Source organism: Triturus cristatus, chromosome 2_1 (genome assembly GCF_964204655.1).
Source record: "Triturus cristatus chromosome 2_1, aTriCri1.1, whole genome shotgun sequence".
Lineage (NCBI taxonomy): Eukaryota > Metazoa > Chordata > Amphibia > Caudata > Salamandridae > Triturus > Triturus cristatus.
In genome coordinates this window covers 737633581-737650899 of record NC_140581.1, presented here as the reverse complement: position 1 = coordinate 737650899, position 17319 = coordinate 737633581, and the positions used below count along the sequence as shown (strand labels likewise).

At 42.8% G+C, this 17319-nt stretch overlaps 1 protein-coding gene across 1 annotated transcript in view; it reads right to left on the bottom strand.

Moving 5' to 3' along the window:
- SNX2 (sorting nexin 2) overlaps positions 1-17319 on the bottom strand; it is a 556635-nt gene that overhangs the window by 383772 nt on the left and 155544 nt on the right. The window contains exon 2 of the mRNA XM_085632673.1: positions 8230-8347. Within this exon, the coding sequence (XP_085488799.1) occupies positions 8230-8347 (118 nt within the window). The remainder of the gene's footprint in view (positions 1-8229; positions 8348-17319) is intronic.

Genomic DNA, 17319 nt, shown 5'->3' with positions numbered 1-17319 from the left:
ATACTATTTGAGGTGATGCTGTATCCCTATTATTTTCCAATAAATTCTCTTAACCAAATTTCCATATGTGTAACATAATCTGTATCCTGTAATAATGCTCTCTCAAAAGTCCAACTATTTATACTTTTCTGTGAGTTTGGTATAGAGATCTCCAAAAAGAGCGGGTTATGATCTGAGATCAATCTGGGCATCTTTTTAATTTTCACTTGCGGTATTATCGAAGGCGAAATCAAAAAATAGTCTAATCGAGCTAGGGTTTTGTGGGGGGCAGAATAATATGTACTGCCTCCTCTTCCATTTTTATGTTCCCAAATATCAATTAAGCCATTGTCTAGCATAAGTTGTATCAACGCTCTATGGGTTTTCTTCTTTTTGCCCATGAACCTTACAGAATCGTCTCTCCACAATCCATTAATACCATTTATATTTAAATCACCGCAAAGTATAATGGGGAGAGACCAGTTTGGTAATTGAGAATTTATATAGATAAGGGTTTCCGGGTCATCAACTGTTGGTGCGTAAATAGAGCATAGCGTAAACTTAAAATTTTGAATATGGCACTCTGCTAAGACCCAACGGCCATGATTATCTACCTGTTTTTTTAGTATGATTTCATTCCCCCGTCCTAGTATTGCGACCCCACGTGTTCTGGTGCCCTGAGTCGTACAAGTCAAAACTTTATATCCCAATTGTTCCAATAAAGATCTCTGTGATATCTCTATATGCGTCTCCTGAACACAGATGATGTCAGCTTGCAGAGTTCTAAAATATTCTTTCACCTCCCTTCTTTTCCTTACATCATTTAGACCACACACATTAATTGTGACTATGCGCATCATTTTTCTTTTTTTCTACCCGTTTCAGATTGCATTCCTTTTCTGATGATGATTTTTTCTCCCCTTTCCTCCCCCAACAACCCCCCCACCCCCCCCTTACCTCCACTTGAGGCATCCTGGCTCCAGGTGTGGGCGCCCGAAGATTAGTATGCCTCAGTGCACCCCCCACCCTGCGTGAGTATTATATTTAAGTAAAAGAGAGAATAAAGAAGTCTTTTAAGTCCAGGATTTTAATCCTACTGAGTATATTTTCAAATATTACTTCCTACAGGAGTTGCACTTATTATTGATCTCACGTTATTATTCGCAGAAGAGTTATTCTTATAAAAAATACTTTTTGTGCAATACATATTTATAAGAAAGATATTAATTCTTATTCATTTTCAGATGCTATTTTTTAACAGTCTCTGAGATTTCTTAGAGATAATTTTCCGCTTGGATTTCATTCGTGAAACTACGAATTGCCCCCTTAAATATTATTTTTAGTCGAGCAGGGTTTTGTAGATATACTTTAGCTCCAATCTGTTCAAATGGAGTAAATAGCTGCCGCACTCTCCATCTTCTTTCAACGGTTGCATGGGCAAAGTCTGGCCTGACAAAGTATATGCTGCCATTGTATTCTCTCTTGCTTGTAGGACGAGCTAGATCGTGTATAGAATCTCGAAGTAAGTAGTTTCCAAAAAATACCAACATTGCCCTTGGATATTTTGATTGGTTCTGTGTTTTCTTTGACTGAGTAAGGGGAAAACGATGGGCTCTTTGAACTTCTCTCTCTAGGTCCCAATTTTGCAATTCAGGAATAGATAATTTTAAGAGTTTAATCACATACCCCCTTGGGTCGTTATCTTCGGCACCTTCTGGGATCCCTAGGAATCGCAAATTATTTCGCCTTGCCCTGTTTTCCTGTTCCTCTACCTTTGTCATTAAATCCTGTATAATACTTTCTTGATTTTTTTCTTGCTTTTGTAGGTAAGTAACATCCTTTTCTAGGTGGTCGGTCCGTGTTTCAACTGACACCATCCTTTCAGAGATTGCTAAACAGGTGCTACCTACTTTATTTACAGCCCCTTGTAGCTTTTGGATAGCTACATGATGTTTTTGAGTGTCCATTTTAATATCTGTATGCAGTTTCTTTATTGAAGTCAATATCTCTTTCAAGGATGGTTCGTCTGTTTCTCCTACCTCATAGTATTCAGAGATATCCATTGTAGATCCCTCCTTACTTTCTCGGAGTGCTGTTGCTTCCTTCGATTTTTTTAATTTTAAGTTTTTACGAGAGTTAGTAAGCTCTGGGTTACTTCCTTGATCAGTGGTTTCATCATAGGTAGATTTATTTAATCTCTTATTCCTTATTTTTCTTTTCTCCAGTTTTTTCCTGGGAGTACTTCCTTGCCCAGGATCACTCTCTTTCCATTTACCGGAGCTGCCTGATATTTCCTGGGTTAATGGATCTTGGTCTTGTCCTTTACTAACACCGCTTGCCTCACTAGAGGTAGAAATTCCAGTCTCATATATGTCTATATCAGATTCATCTGAATGTGAGTCAGTTTGTGCCAAGGTTAATTTAGCGGATGAGGAATTCAGAGTTACAAATCCATCAATCGCCGGGAGTCTTTCATTGCCTCCTCCCAGTTTTGTTGGCTCCTGAATTGTTACATCGTGACTTATCCCTTTATTTGCCCCCATTTTGGACAGTGGGCTAAAGATATTTAATATACTGGGTTGCAATGCAGTTGTCTTGTCTGTCGCAGTCGCCTTTGCATTTGCTTTCAGGTCTTTAATGGTTTGCAACCGTTTTGCTTTTTTTAACATTAATTCCGTTTCTGCAGTCTCTTCTGAGTCTTTCTCTTTCTCTTTACATTTCTCTTTGAATTTTTCCTTCTTATTTGTTTTGTCCTTGTCTTTATCTTGGTCTTTATTTTTTTCTGGACGCTTTCTACCTCCTCTCTCCTTCTCCTTCTCTTTGTCATTTGGTCTATCTTTCCCCCCATCTTTATCTTGCTCCTTGCTTTTTATGACCTTGGCTTTAGTACCTCTAGTTTCTCGTTTTTGAAATATTGGTTTCAGAATGTGGCCATTATCCACTTTTTGCGTCTCTTGTGTTTTCTCGGTAAAATCAAATTCTTCATTCCGTTGTGCTATCACGATATTTAATTGAGGCATGAGCTGATCAGTGACCAAGTTTTTATCATCTAATTTAGGCGACTCCTCCTGGGCACTCTCCTGGAGATTCTCATTTCTTTCTGTATTCATTACATCCATCTTCTCTATCTCTGCTATCTCTGCTTGCTCTGTAGTCTGTTCGTTATACTCTATTTCGTCACGATGCCCATTTGGTTTTGTTTGTGCAGGATACAGGAGAACTGATTCCTGCTCTAGGCTTACCAAATTTAATGCATTTGAGATAGTCCAGATATACAAAATTATTTGCCGATCCTGTGCTTTCAATTGGCAATTGAGTTGACACAAGAGATCTGATTTCATTATACCATCACCTATGTTTTGTTTTTTGCGTTTTCTTTGTGCCTGTATTCTATCGCTTTGTAAATCCTTGACACATACCTGAGTTGCAGGCACTATAACTGTTATTGCCAAATCTATATTCTTCTTAGTACGTGCTAGGTCGAATTTAATTTCTCTCCCCAAACTCTTGCGTGCAGCAGTACTTATATGTCTGTACTGGTATTCACGGTTTTTCCACCGAGGCTCCTCCCGCATTATGTAATATTATGGTAATGTGCTATTGTGGATGTGGCCCTTTAAGAACTAGGTAACCCCCCCCCCTTTTTTTTATCCAGGGCACAACTAACCACTGACAGCCTCCAGACAGGTGATTGGTAAACAAGATCAAGTCAAGTCAGAGTCAAGTCAGAGAACAGATCCTCTTCTGTCGGACTTGAAAGAGGCAGTGTTGGGTGGTGCGCAGGTGATATTCCCTTTTAGCATCTAATATTTTTATTTTTAGGAATAACTTAGTATGGGTTTATTACTAGCAGTTCAGAGTCTATTTTTAGTAGATTCAACTCCATCCGATTCACAGCTCCCATCCCTCACGCTCTGTCGTCAAAAGCATCACAGCGCTGTGCTCTAGGGTGGGTTTCCCATCCGTTGATGGCTTCGCTATCTAATATTAAACTGAGGCTGAGGCTGAAGCAGCAAAAGCTACCAAAGATATGGATGATATTCTGGTGCTACTGCAGGATTTTTTGTCATTCGTATTTTTACTCTCACTCTCTTACTCGAAAGGACGCTGCTACCGCTCTGCCGCGCTTCTCTCCACTTACCCTCAATCAAGTCTTCAATTCCAATCAGGCCGATGTCGGCGCTGATTATCACTTAGGACGGCCGGAGAGCGGACAGCAAGAGGAGGAGGCAGCAAGCAAACAGTCTGAACGAGACGGAAAGCGCCAAGATCAGAGGATCAGAGGATGAAGAGCAGCCGTAAGCCGTAGGAAGTGCAGTAATACGGTGGTGCAGTGATGCGGCAGTGCACTGAATCGGGTACCAAGTAAGTAAGCAAACAATTATGGCCACATAGGGAAAAAGCAACAGTCTCAAGGTTTAGTCAGCTTCAGCCGAAAAGTCAATCCGGACGGCATGATAAGCTCTCTGTTTTTTTCACTGCTCACGACCTTCTACGCTTTGCACGGATTATCAAGACTAACATGCCTCAAAGTATTTAAGTTCATTTCGCTGCATTCCGTTCAAATATTGTATGTGCCTGATCCGACTCGACCCGAGCCCGACAGTTTTCAGCCGCTTCAGCCGACTCCTAATGAGATTTCAGGAGTCTGGCTTTGGAGGGACGGTACTCAAATTGTTTGCCTCTTTTTTGTCGGGGTGCCAACAAACTGTCTGAGCTCCCCCTTTTTCAGCACTAATCCCCCCCTTTGGAGGTGGGAGTACCTCAGGGCTCGGTTCTCAGCCCTACCTTATTTAATCTATACATGTCTCCTCTGGCTAGTCTTGCTGAGTCGCATGGAGCTAAAATAGTGTTGTATGCTGCCGACACCCAATTACTTTTTACACGCGACAAAGATTCAGAGTTTAAGGGGGAAGCTATTAGGACCTGTTTGTCGGCAGTGTTTTTCTGGCTCCAACAGAATCAACTCAAATGTAATTCTGACAAGTCGGAAATCATTTTCTTTGGCTGCCCATCCAACAACCTGTGGCAGAGCTGGTGGCCTCAGGATATGCACCCTCCGGCCAACGCGGTGTTGTCCACAAAAAACCTAGGTGTAAAGCAGGACAATTCCCTGAGCATGAAGCTACAGGTTCAGACTGTGGCCGGTCATTGTTTTGGCTTTTTGAAAATGCTTAAACAATTTCTGCCACTACTCCAGATCCCACACAGGAAAATTGTGGTCCAGGCCCTGATTGGCTCTAGGCTGGACTATGTGAATATTCTATATCTTGGCCTCCCAGAGTATCGGCTTACCCGCCTCCAGGTAGTGCAAAATACTGCGGCCAGGGCTTATCTATCTCTTGGCCCCAGGACTCGGGTATCTGCTAATCTGAACTCTCTCCACTGGCTACCGATCTGTAGGCGGATACAGTTTAAGGCCCTTGTGTGGGCCTCCTTGGCGTTAGTCTGCACTCCGGTGGTGAAGCACTCCCGAATAGGAGGACGCTCCTTTCAGCTTCAAGTGGCTAAACTATGGAATAACCTTCCACTTGCTCTGAGACTACTTCAGGATCTGCTTCCCTTTAGGAAAGCCCTTAAGACATGGTTGTTTCAGAAATAACTTTCCACTATGTTTTCCTGCATATTACCCCTCCCTTTTATGTTACTCTTCACTCACTCAGCGCCGGGACACTCAGAGTAGCTGTGTGCTTTATAAAACCCCTGTTAACATAACATAACTCTCCACTAATTTCCATCGAATCTGCATAATTTTTCCATAATCAAGTTTTTGTGAGAAATAAAATAGGAGTCTAACATTTTTATGTGAGATGCATACTGTTAGACCCGACAGCCTTAGGGCGGTTTTACCCCCAACTTTTAGCCTTCCGCCTCCACTTTTCTGACTTAGTTTGTGTTGGTGTCAGGACTCACTGTGCTAAAGTGCTTGTGCTCTCTCCCCTAAACATGGCAATATTGGCTCATACCCAATTGACATATTTAATTTACCTATAAGTCCTAGTAGAGTGCACTTACATGATCCCAGGGCCTGTAAATTAAATGTTACTAGGGGGAATGCAGCACCGCTTGTACCACCCACCTAAGTAACCCTCTAACCGTGTCTCAGGCCTGCCATAGCAGAGCTTGTGGTAGCAGTTTACACGGTTATGTCGACCTGGCAAAATTTTGCCAGGCCCAAATCTTCCATTTTGATACATATAAGTAACTCCTAAGATAGGCCCTGGACAACGCAGAGGGAAGGGTGCAATGCATTTAAAAGGCAGGACATGTACTTTTGTTTTACATGTCCTGGTAGTGAAAAACTCTCAAATTCGTTTTTCACTACTGCAAGACCTATCTCTCCAATAGGATAACATTGGGATGATCTTATTACAAGGAAGGAAAAATGAAACAAAAAAACTTTTATTCACCAGTAGTGAACGACCTGTACCGCAGTTGCAACAATGCTTTGTGGAAAACAGCAATAGTCTCAGTCTCGGAGTGGTTGTCTTGGAAATGATGGAACTATTCCGTTTGTTTGGCAGGTCTGCAATATGAGTAGATGTAAAGTTAACCACACAAAGGATTTGCATCACGAATAGCTGACTGGGACATCCAAGAAAACAGCTGATAATCGTTGGGACAAATACCTTTGGATTTTACTGTGTGCGTCACAAGAAGCTCAGCGTCTAAATGAGCGCGCTAGAGCTCTCCAAATGTCACACGAGAACACGCAACTGTTAAACATGTTGTTAGCGGTGTGCATATCAACACTGTTTAGTTAGCAGATGCATTAGCGGACACTCAAGTGATAAGGAGTGTTTCCGTGCAAATCACGTTCTCCGCAGCGTTTGGAAGGCGCCCCTGTCTGGTCCTAACATGGTCACTTTTAGTTGTCATGTAGACGACGATGCTCCATCATACTACCTCACTGTCCTGCAAAGCTTGAACACAGCGGTCGCTGAGGGCAAAGTCCTCCAATGGGATACCACGAGTTGACAGTTCAGGAAGTTCCTGAACCGGAAAGGGATGGTTACTCACATCATTGCACCCTTGCCCTGCTTCCTGTTTTTCAGTTATGAGCTCCGAGGCAGCAGGAGCCACCGAATGAAGGGGGCCACAGATAACAACAAATGCAATGAAGCGGAAACTGCACACCAGTCACCCGTTCATTCATCGCCAGTGAAAGGATATTATTACCGCAGGTAGATTATACTTCTTTATTAAGCGTACTGCTGGGACCGGCACGACTGAGGCCCCCAGCTCAACAGCCTAATCGGCCACATTCTACCATGAAATGTGTCCATTTCCATCTGACAGTTTAACATTCTAAATACACAAACAATCACCAGGTGCACAACTACAAAATCCTCATAACAAATACGAAAGGAGGAGGAGGTAAGCCACCTTACTTACACCCTCCTGGGAAGACCAAATTACCGCAAGTAGGGCAGCTGCTGGTGGAATCCGCAGTCCAGTATTTCTACCTTGAGACAAATTGTTTAATTTGGTAATCGGATTAATATTCTCTGCATAATGGTCTCTGCGCTACCTTTCTGGTGATTCAGGGGCATGACAGCGCTACATGCAAGGGTAGTATCAAGCTTCCGAGACTGGGGTGGTCTTAGCCCTTTGACTTTTTTTCTGCAGTATCTGAAATATTACCTTCAAGCCCAATCTAATCAACCTTCCCTCTTATCACACAGAACTTTAGGAAAACCATGCAATACGCTTCATCTCAGAAATAGCTGAATAATTTACACTGTTGGGCTTTAAAAAAAAATCCTAAATATACATTGTACTGTACTGTAGCGTCTGAAAATCGTTTAAGGGCATCGTCGTTCTTGGGAGTAGGTAGGGCTCTAGGTATCAGTGTTGCAGCAGGTGCAGTGACACAGGAGCCCAAGGTGTGGGGCCCCACCTTATTCCAATTATGCGGTCTATTAAACTATCAAATAAGGAGATGAAGGTAAAAAAAAAATCCCTGCTTGGTCTTGGGCCGGTGGCACCCAAGTCCAGACCTGCGCAACTGCTTAAGAAAGCCTCAAACACATTCAAGATTTAAAAAGAAACTATGCTCGACGAGGAGTTATTAGTTAATGAAGCAAATACATTCATCAACATAAAGATGCTAGTTATCTGGTATGTAAAAATGCGTAACGTTGACAGACAAGAAAATAGGACCATAATGGCACATTACACAGACAACCCTCATAAATTACAAGCCATCGGCAAAAGTGCTACGTTGATAAAGGGATTTCAAAAGTTTACCGGCGAAAAGGTCTTCGCGGTCATCGTGTAAAATGATGTCGGCGGGCTTTGGACCGTTGGAAGGTGCACTGATGTCTTCTGCAGGTAGACTGGCAGGTTCTGGCGACGATGGGCTGGACTGTAAAGCAAGCAAAACGCATGTAAAAAACACTTCACCCCTACACACACTTTCGTTTACATTCACTGAAAAGTTTAATAATTATGATCTAGACATATGGACAGCAGATCTTAGAAAGGAAGCAGCATTGAGTGTCAGCAGTTTCCATTTCCTGTTTCCGGTGAGATAACATTGGACGGGAAGCCCGATCTTGCTCTCTACAATCTCCCAAGGTTCGGATATCTAGCATCCCTCTTCCTCCCAGATTCCACCACAGTACATAACTCCGACTCAATATTATCAGAAATGGTTTCATTTTTGCTCACAATTTCCTCATTTTATTTTGAAATGAATAAACAATTCACAGATCGACTGTTACACATAATTCCCAGACCGAAATAGTTTACTGTCAAAGTGACCAACCTTTCTCAGATCACCGTCTTTTCTCCAAATGTAATTATTCAACACAAGAAAGATTTAAACTGCCTCGAATGTATTGCAGGTAAGTATTTCACTGAATTATCTGCAAAGCAAAAATACGTAAAACACAAGCAAAACTTACATATTTTTCGCCAAAGCAAATAACGGTTGCATCTTGTCACTCACATAGGAACAGATCATGGAGTAAAAGTAAAACAATCAACAAACAGCATGTGTGTGTGTAGGGTTGTTCTATTCGGTGATACATACCATTGTTGTCCCTCCTGCTTTGGTGTTTCAATAATAAAGCTTCTTTATTACTTAAACCAGAAGCGTCATACTTTACACCATGGTCAATGAATTGATAAATGTAAGTGCTGTGTAATGAAGAGCTGCCACACAATCTCACCTGTGCTGTGAAATGAACCACGCAGTGAACAGGTGCTAGTTAACTTTGTTATGTTATGTTAATTAATTTATATAGCGCTCAACTCACCCTGGGGCATCTCGGCGCTGACTAGAAGACTTAAGTCCTGCACGGAAAGCAATGGAAAAGACTGGAGTGAGAATTCAGAACAAAAAAGCTTTCAACTGTTTCCTGAAAAGACCATACTTGGGAATTGATCGCAAAGTATGGGGAAGCTTGTTCCAATATTTTGGGGCAATATATGAAAAAGCTCTGCCACCCGTCTGAGTAAGACGAAATCGAGGAACCTGAAGAAGGCCCCACAGGCTAGATCTAAGACTTCTAAAAGGACAATATTTAAAAAGTTTTCTTTGTAAATAGAAGGGGCCTCTATTGTTCAGAGCGTTATAGGTGAGGCAACATATCTTGAAAAAGGATCTCTTTTTCACAGATAGCCAATGTAATTCTCTGAACAGCGGGAGCGAGGGGGAGCCGGCCGGTCGATTGAGAATCATTCTCGCTGCTGTATTCTGAACCACCTGCAGCTTGGCCAGGTGGGTCTCCCCTACTTCTGCTAGCAGTGCATTGCCGTAATCCAAACGGCTTGTTCCCATAGCCTGCACTAATGTACTACGATGACAGGTAGGTATATATGGATGTATTTACCGCAGAAGCCGGAGGCTATAGTAACATGAGGTGGTCGTGGCCGCAATATGGTCCTTCATGGACAGCAGCCGATCTATTTTTAAACCCAGGTTTTTTACTGAAGGTTTGGGAATGGGAGCAGAGCCCAATTGAACGGGCCACCAATCTTCTGACCAAATGTCAGTTGCTTTTCCCAACAACATAATCCGTTTTTTCTGGATTCAGTTGTAGGCAATTTCCCGTCATCCAGTCATAAATCATCTTCATGCCATATGCAAAACCGGTTTTCTCTTTCTCCGGGTTTTCTCCAATAGTGAACATAAGCTGTGTAGCATCTGCGTATGAGGTGATCTCAAAGCCCAACTGTTCAGCTATCCTCGCCAAAGGGGCCATGTAAATATTAAAAAGGGTAGGGCTCAGACAAGAGCCCTGCGGAACGCCCCTCTTCAAAGGCATTTTGGCCGAGGAATAGGGACCCAGTATGAATGTTTGAGTTCTATCAGCCAGAAAATGTTGTAACCACTTCAGGGCTGGTCCTTTGATACCACAGGTAACTAGTCTCTCCGCCAGCTTTGCGTGAGAGATGGTATCAAAAGCTGCGGAGAGATCTAGAAGGATCAGTATCTCTGAGCCCCCCAAATCTACTGTCTGAGCGAGTCTGTCACTGCTAGTACGGCCGTTTCCGTACTGAAACCTGGCCGAAATCCCGATTGTGATGGATCCAGGATTCTATTTTGCTCCAAATAGGAACTAAGTTGTCTATTTATAGTACTTTCCAACAGTTTCCCCAAGAGTGGTAATAGGGAAATAGGCCGATAATTGGAAAGAATTGATGGATCCGCCGTAGGCTTCTTCAGTATAGGGCAGACAGATGCCTCTTTCCATGCAAGGGGAATGGTGCACGTTGTTATAGAGCAATTAAAGATATCGCTAATTGCAGGAGCACAGCTCGTGGCTAAAAGGGCTATAATTTTTGGAGGGCACACAAATCATTTGGTGACCCAGATTTTGCTTTGGAGAGGCCCTTAAAGACCTCTTCAATAGTGGTCAGTTCAAAGTGCACCAGGGAACTAGTAATTACCATGTCTCAGTCTTCCCATTTGGACATGGAATCCATGATTGAAGAGGCTACCAGAGGAAAATTATCATAAATTCTGGATATCTTGTCCTGAAAGTAGGACGCCAAGGAGGAGCATAGGTCCTGGGACTCCATATGGGACTGAATGCAAACTTTAGGGGATGAAAAGTCTTTGACTATAGTAAACAAGGCTTTCGAAGAATTACTGGCTTGTTCTATCTGCTTAATGATGAAGGTACGTCTCGCTGCTTTTAGATTTAAGTGATATGTAGCCAGAGACTGTCTATACAGTAGTCTATTTTGATGGGCCTTACTTGCCCGCCAAGTTCTTTCGAGGCGTCTACATCTGGCTTTTTCCATCTTAAGTTCCTCTGTATACCAAGGAGTCGAGATTCGCCGTAGAGCGAAACCCTGTTTTTTGGGTATAGTTTCATCAAAGGCAGATTCTAATGCCACGTCAAAAACCTCCAAATTTTCAGAAGCCTCGGTTAGATTATTTTCTAAATCCAGGGAATAAACCTCATTGAAAGTTTCTAAGGTAAGATTACGCCATGACCTATATTGTCCTGATGTTTTTCTATTGTATAGTTCCCCCTTTTTTTGTCCCATCTGATGGATAATAAAAGTGATCATTGAATGATCGGTCCAAGTCAGGGGGTCAGGGAGGTCGCAGCTCAATTGGTCATAGTTGGTAAACACTAGATCCAAAAAGTGACCAGCTCGATGTGTAGAGCCATCCACTCTTTGTGTGAGTCCTATTGATTTCAAAGAGGAAAAAAGTTTGTCAACCTCCGGTTTAGAGATGTTTTCTCCATGGAAGTTAAAATCCCCTAGCAGAAGAAACTTGTTTGCCGCAAGCACATGTAAAGCGATTTGTTCGACCAGGAGGTCAGTAAAATTGGCTTTAGATCCTGGGGGTCGGTAAAGTAAGGCACCATACCAGCAATACATGCATTTAAAGCAATAAATGCTACCACAATGTACTGATTGATGGAGGCAGGTTTAGTTCAAAAGCTTTATTTCAAGGAAAGCAGAAATACAGTGAAACAGGCAAGCGCCAGGCAGCACGGCTTCCAGCCCCGGGCACCAACTACAACTCAATGCCCAGGGTTGGAACCCTGGAAACACACCAGTATGTTCTATGCCTCGCACTGCCCACGAGCCATTAAAGGAATACAATACAATACAGAAAATGCATAACCATAAGAAAATGCTACATATACAAGTGCGACACAACACATCCCCCCTCCCAGGAACAAGTAAAAAGGTAAGGGCTAAACCAGAAAGGAATGAATGAAATACGCCAGGGGAATGCGGGTACAAAAGACTGATGGAGGGAAAAGGAAAGGCATAAAATTGGAAACATTAAAAAAATGTGTTAAGTTACAGCACATATTCCTTCAGCCATCCAGGAAGGACTCTCCTCCTCTTGCTATAGTCACTCATAACCATTAAAGATAATGGGGTAACCCAGTAACCCTCAGAACCTGGGCATTATAGTGAAAACAAAAAAAAAAAACAAAAAAAAACAGTGGTTCTGTTGGGAACCACTGTTTTTTGTAGTCACTCATAACAGCACCAGAGTTTGTACACTCTTGAGTAGGTTCAACCTCCTTGGAATTACCAGCTCCCGAAGACCCTTCCCCACCCATCAAGGAAGAGGCAGAAACACCAGGGGTGATATTCGTGGTGGCTAGATTAGGGTCCATTGTAAGACCGCCATGAGTGACTTCGGAAGCTCGGTATCCATCAGTATCCAAATGAGATTGGAGAGCACTATTATCAAAATAATCTTCCACCCATTCAAAATTGGAAGAACGTTCAGGCTTCTGTGTGCCTTCTACACATTGTTGATTAAAATCAATAGCAACATTCTTAAGGTTCCAAACCCTAAAATCACAAACTCTAATGGAATTGCATAGAACCTCCACCACTTGTTGTGGTTTATCAAATTTGCTTTCACCTTTGGGGACTTTAACCGTTTTTTTGATGCGAACCCAGTCACCCACCTTAACAGGAACGTCTTTTGTGCCATGACATGCATTGTAATATTCTTTGCTTTTCATATGTACGGATTCCAGATCTCTTTTCACATAAGTAGGAGACCACTGTTGTACTTTGCCTTTCAGAAGCCAACCAGGGTTGAACTTACATCTGAGTGTCCTCCCCCTCATGATGAAAGGGGACAATCCCGTTGTGGTCTGTGTAGCAACTCTGTAAGCCCAAACTGCTTTCTGTATCTCCAGTTTCCAGTCCAACCTCTTGCTCATAGCCGCTTGAATCACACCTTTAATCACTCTATTAAAGAGCTCCATGGTGCTGTTGCCACTTGGATTATATAATGATGTCGTTTGTGCTTCACCCCACATCTCTCAAAATAGTCCTTAGCCATGTTTGACATAAATTGTACACCATTGTCACTCAACACGCAAGCAGGCAAGCCTTCCCACACAAATATTGTGTCCAAAAATGCTAAGACCACATGTTTGTCTACTCTTTCCACAATCCCAAAAATAGGCCACTTAGTGAAAAGATCAATTGCAACTAGGCCATACTCTTTCAATTCTCCTACAGGTCCAAAAATGTCAACTGCAATGGTCTCCTGAAGAAAACTGGGAATTAACCCCTCACTCATTGGGGGTCTCAATGTTTTTAAAGATTTATCTGCAGAGCAGCAAATTGAGCACCCTTTCACAAACCTTTCAACGTCTTTATCGACCCCAGGCCACCACAAGATGCCTTTAACAATCAATTTAGTCCTAATGATCCCAAAGTGGCCTTCGTGACACAATTGTAACACCTTATTGCGTAAAGTCTTAGGAGGAATAATCCTGCCCCTTCTCATTAATAATTCTGTGTCTAGAGACAGCTCCATACGAACGTCCCAGAAGGCTTTCAAATCACCACTAATGTTGTGTTTTCTGGGCCACCCTTTACAAATGTAAGCCAAAACCATTTCTAAATCATTGTCCTTATGTTGTTCATCCACCAATTCAGCTTTAGTGCTGGCCGGTGTACCAGAATCATGAATGAAGGCTATAATGAAGTTTCCCCAGGGGTCATCCACACATTCTTCCAAAGGAATAGGTAGCCTAGACAAACAATCAGCAACCACATTGTCTTTACCTGGTACGTAAATGATCTTGTAAATATACTCCTTCATTCTCATGGATAGCCTGGCTAACCTGGCCTAAGCCCCCACACTACCTTCAGTGGTCAAAATGCGTACCAAAGGTTGATGGTCAGTGCGGACAACCACAGGCTTGCCTAAGACAAAGGCACAGAAATGTTCTAAGGCCCAGGCGCAAGCCAGTGCTTCCCTTTCAATGATAGGGTACTTGCTCTCTGCAGGGGATAAAGCTCTGGAGGCACATAAAAGAAATTTTTCCTTACCATCTCTCCCTTTTTGTGAAAGGACTGCGCCCAATCCTTTGTCACTAGCATCTGTAGTTAAAAAGCATTCTAAATTGGGGTCAAAGCTACTTAGAGCATTCACACGTTGTAAATCAACTTTAATCAACGAAAATTTTCTTTCACACTCTGTTGACCAATCAAACTTCACGTTCTTTTAAGAAGAGAACGTATATTGTAAACTTTGGCTGAAAAATTCGGTATAAACTTAGCACAATATTCCGCCATACCCAGAAAAGATAGGACTTCTTCCTTAGAGGTAGGAGCAGGTGATCCAACAATAGTGTTTAAAAGTGAAGGCTTTGGCTTCACACCCTCCTCACTTATGATGTGTCCTAGGTATGAAACACTTCTTTGTGCAAATTTACATTTGGAGAGTTCAACAGTCAAACCCGCAACCTGCAGTGTCCCCAGCACCTCGTTCAAAATAGAGTCATGTTCCTCTTTTCCACCAGCAGCGATCAAGATATCATCTTGGAAAAAACGTACGCTCTTCATTTCTCCAAAACGCCTGTGCATCAATCGCCGAAATACAGCAGCGGCCGATGCAAGGCCAAAAGGCATACACCTAAATTGGTAGCACCCAAAAGGCATAGTGAAAGCTGTAAGCCTTCTTTTTTATTTTATTGATGCTTTTTCGTTTTCCATACAAAAACTGTAGCAAACAGTAGACAATCATTCAAAATTATGGCATTGACATAGTATGTAGGGCATACACATATACATTACGCAACTCATAGTGTGGCATGGTGCAATATCCAGGGCATATGGGACCTCAGACATGGCAGGCACATAAAATACAGTGCAGAGCGAGTGCATGCAAGATATTCAAACAAACCGCTGTCAGGCCTCAGATGTCTGTGAGTTTCAACAGGTAAGACGTGAGCGGTCCCCATATATCCCGTGGCTTGGACTTGGCGGGTAGTTCCTCTGCATAGGACGTGAATTGATCCCGGCAATAGGCCAGATCCTGCAACCGTAGCTTAGTGGTGGGTGTAGCCCTACTGCCCCAGCACAGGGAAATCCTACGCTTAGCCATTAGCAGTGCTATGGAAACAAATTTTTTGTTGGATGGTTTCACCTTGGCATCGACCCCCAGCACACACACTGTCGGGTCACAGGCAACAGACTCCTCAACCATCAGACCAAGTACTCTTGTTAGTGAGCTCCAGTAATCATACATTTTTGGACATGCCCATGCTAGATGATAGAAGTCTGCCCCCGGGGCTCCACAGCACTTGCAAGTGTCAGCCGGCTGCAGCCCATATCGATGAAGCTGCATCGGCGTGTAATGTAGCTGATGCAGGTATTTGTAGTGTATCAATCGTAGATTACCATTGTCCGTCAGCTGACTCGTTAAACGGCAGCTATACAACCAATCACTCTCCGAGTGGGGATCTGGCAGCACGGCATTCCACCGAGCCAACGCAACCGATTCTCCAGATGGTACATCCTTCTGCGATGCGTTGTAAAGTCTGGTGACTAACTTGGCCCTAGATGTAGTAGTGTATATCAATTGCAGCGCCTCCAGAGTCAGAAGCTCCATAGGGAAAGTGGGATAAAGGGCTCGCATCGCTGATCGTAATCTAGTGTAGGCAAAAAGGTGCATGGCAGAGACATTGCCTCGGGCGCTTACGTGATCTGGGGTTAGGAACTGACCACTCGGGAACACATCCGCCATTGTGACCAACTCCATATCTTTGAGGGTCTGGCGCATGCCAGCTTCACTAGTTACCGAGAGGCCTGAGTGGTGGAGGAGCGGCATGCCGGGCGCATATAACAGTAACTTGTGCGCCCGCTAACCAAGGTCATGCCAGGCCTTAGCCGTAGTTTGTACCGTATCAACTTCCCCCTTTTCAAATACTGAATAGTTGTTTACTATCATTGCCTTAAGCGGTATAGGGCGCACCGCCCCGGCCTCTACCGCCACATGCGGAATATATACCTTTCAATGAACTCTCGCTAACATTCAAAAGAAATTTTCCTTGTAAATTCTTAATACAATTCTCTTCCACTTCAAGGTTCTCTACAGTACCCTCCTCATCGTTCCATACATACTTCACATTATTTCGCCTACGGCACATTTTGCTAAAATGACCTAAAAGACCACATATACCACATTTCTTTTTTAAGGCAGGGCATTGTTTGCTGAAAGCCAAATGTTTTTTACTGTCACATCGATAGCATCTTCTCTCCTCTGGTTTCCTGTCTCTCCCTAAGTTCCTTTGGGGTTGGCCCAACCAACGTCCCGAAGCTTGTTGAGTTTGGCTTTTAGCCGGATTTTGTCATTTAAAAACAACCCCAGAAGCTTTTACTGTTTCTTTCTCTGATTCTTTGATTACGGTTGTGCATCTTCCTGACATTTCAGACTCCCTCATTATGGCCAAGACATCCTCTAGTGGTGCATCTCCATTCACCCTTAAACGGTCCTGTATAGGTGAATTGTTATTATGCATGATAAACTGGTCACTTATAAAATCATCATGGAGGTCCCCAAACTTGCAGTCTATTGCCAATTTTTTTTAGGTCATCAAGCCACTCATCTACCAGCTCTTCCTTATTTTGCTTCCTCTGGAAGAACTTGTGTCTTATTACGCCTATGCATACCTTAGGAGAAAAATATTTATCCATGTCTTTAAGTGCACATTCAAAAACATCCAACGGAGTATCTGTAAGTTTTGGCATACAAGAGTATGTTTTTAACCCTACGGGGCCTAAAGAGTGGAGAAGTATTCTTTTCTTTTGTTCCGGTTTCATTTTCCCTGCTTTTTCAATAGCGCAAATGTAATTCACAAAATACTCTTTCCACTCCAACCCCACAATGCTAGGTTGAGAACCTACAGCCCAAAATGCATGAGAAGAACTGATAGTAAAATTCTGTTGTGCCATGGCTTGCTCCGCTCCTCCTGCACTTTGATCCCCTCCTTCCATAAGTGGATACGTTAAGGAGTATAAATAAAAGAATAAAAATGTCCAACCAAAGAGTCACAGTACACAAAAGGCACAACAACAAAAAATGTTTTCCAAAGGGAT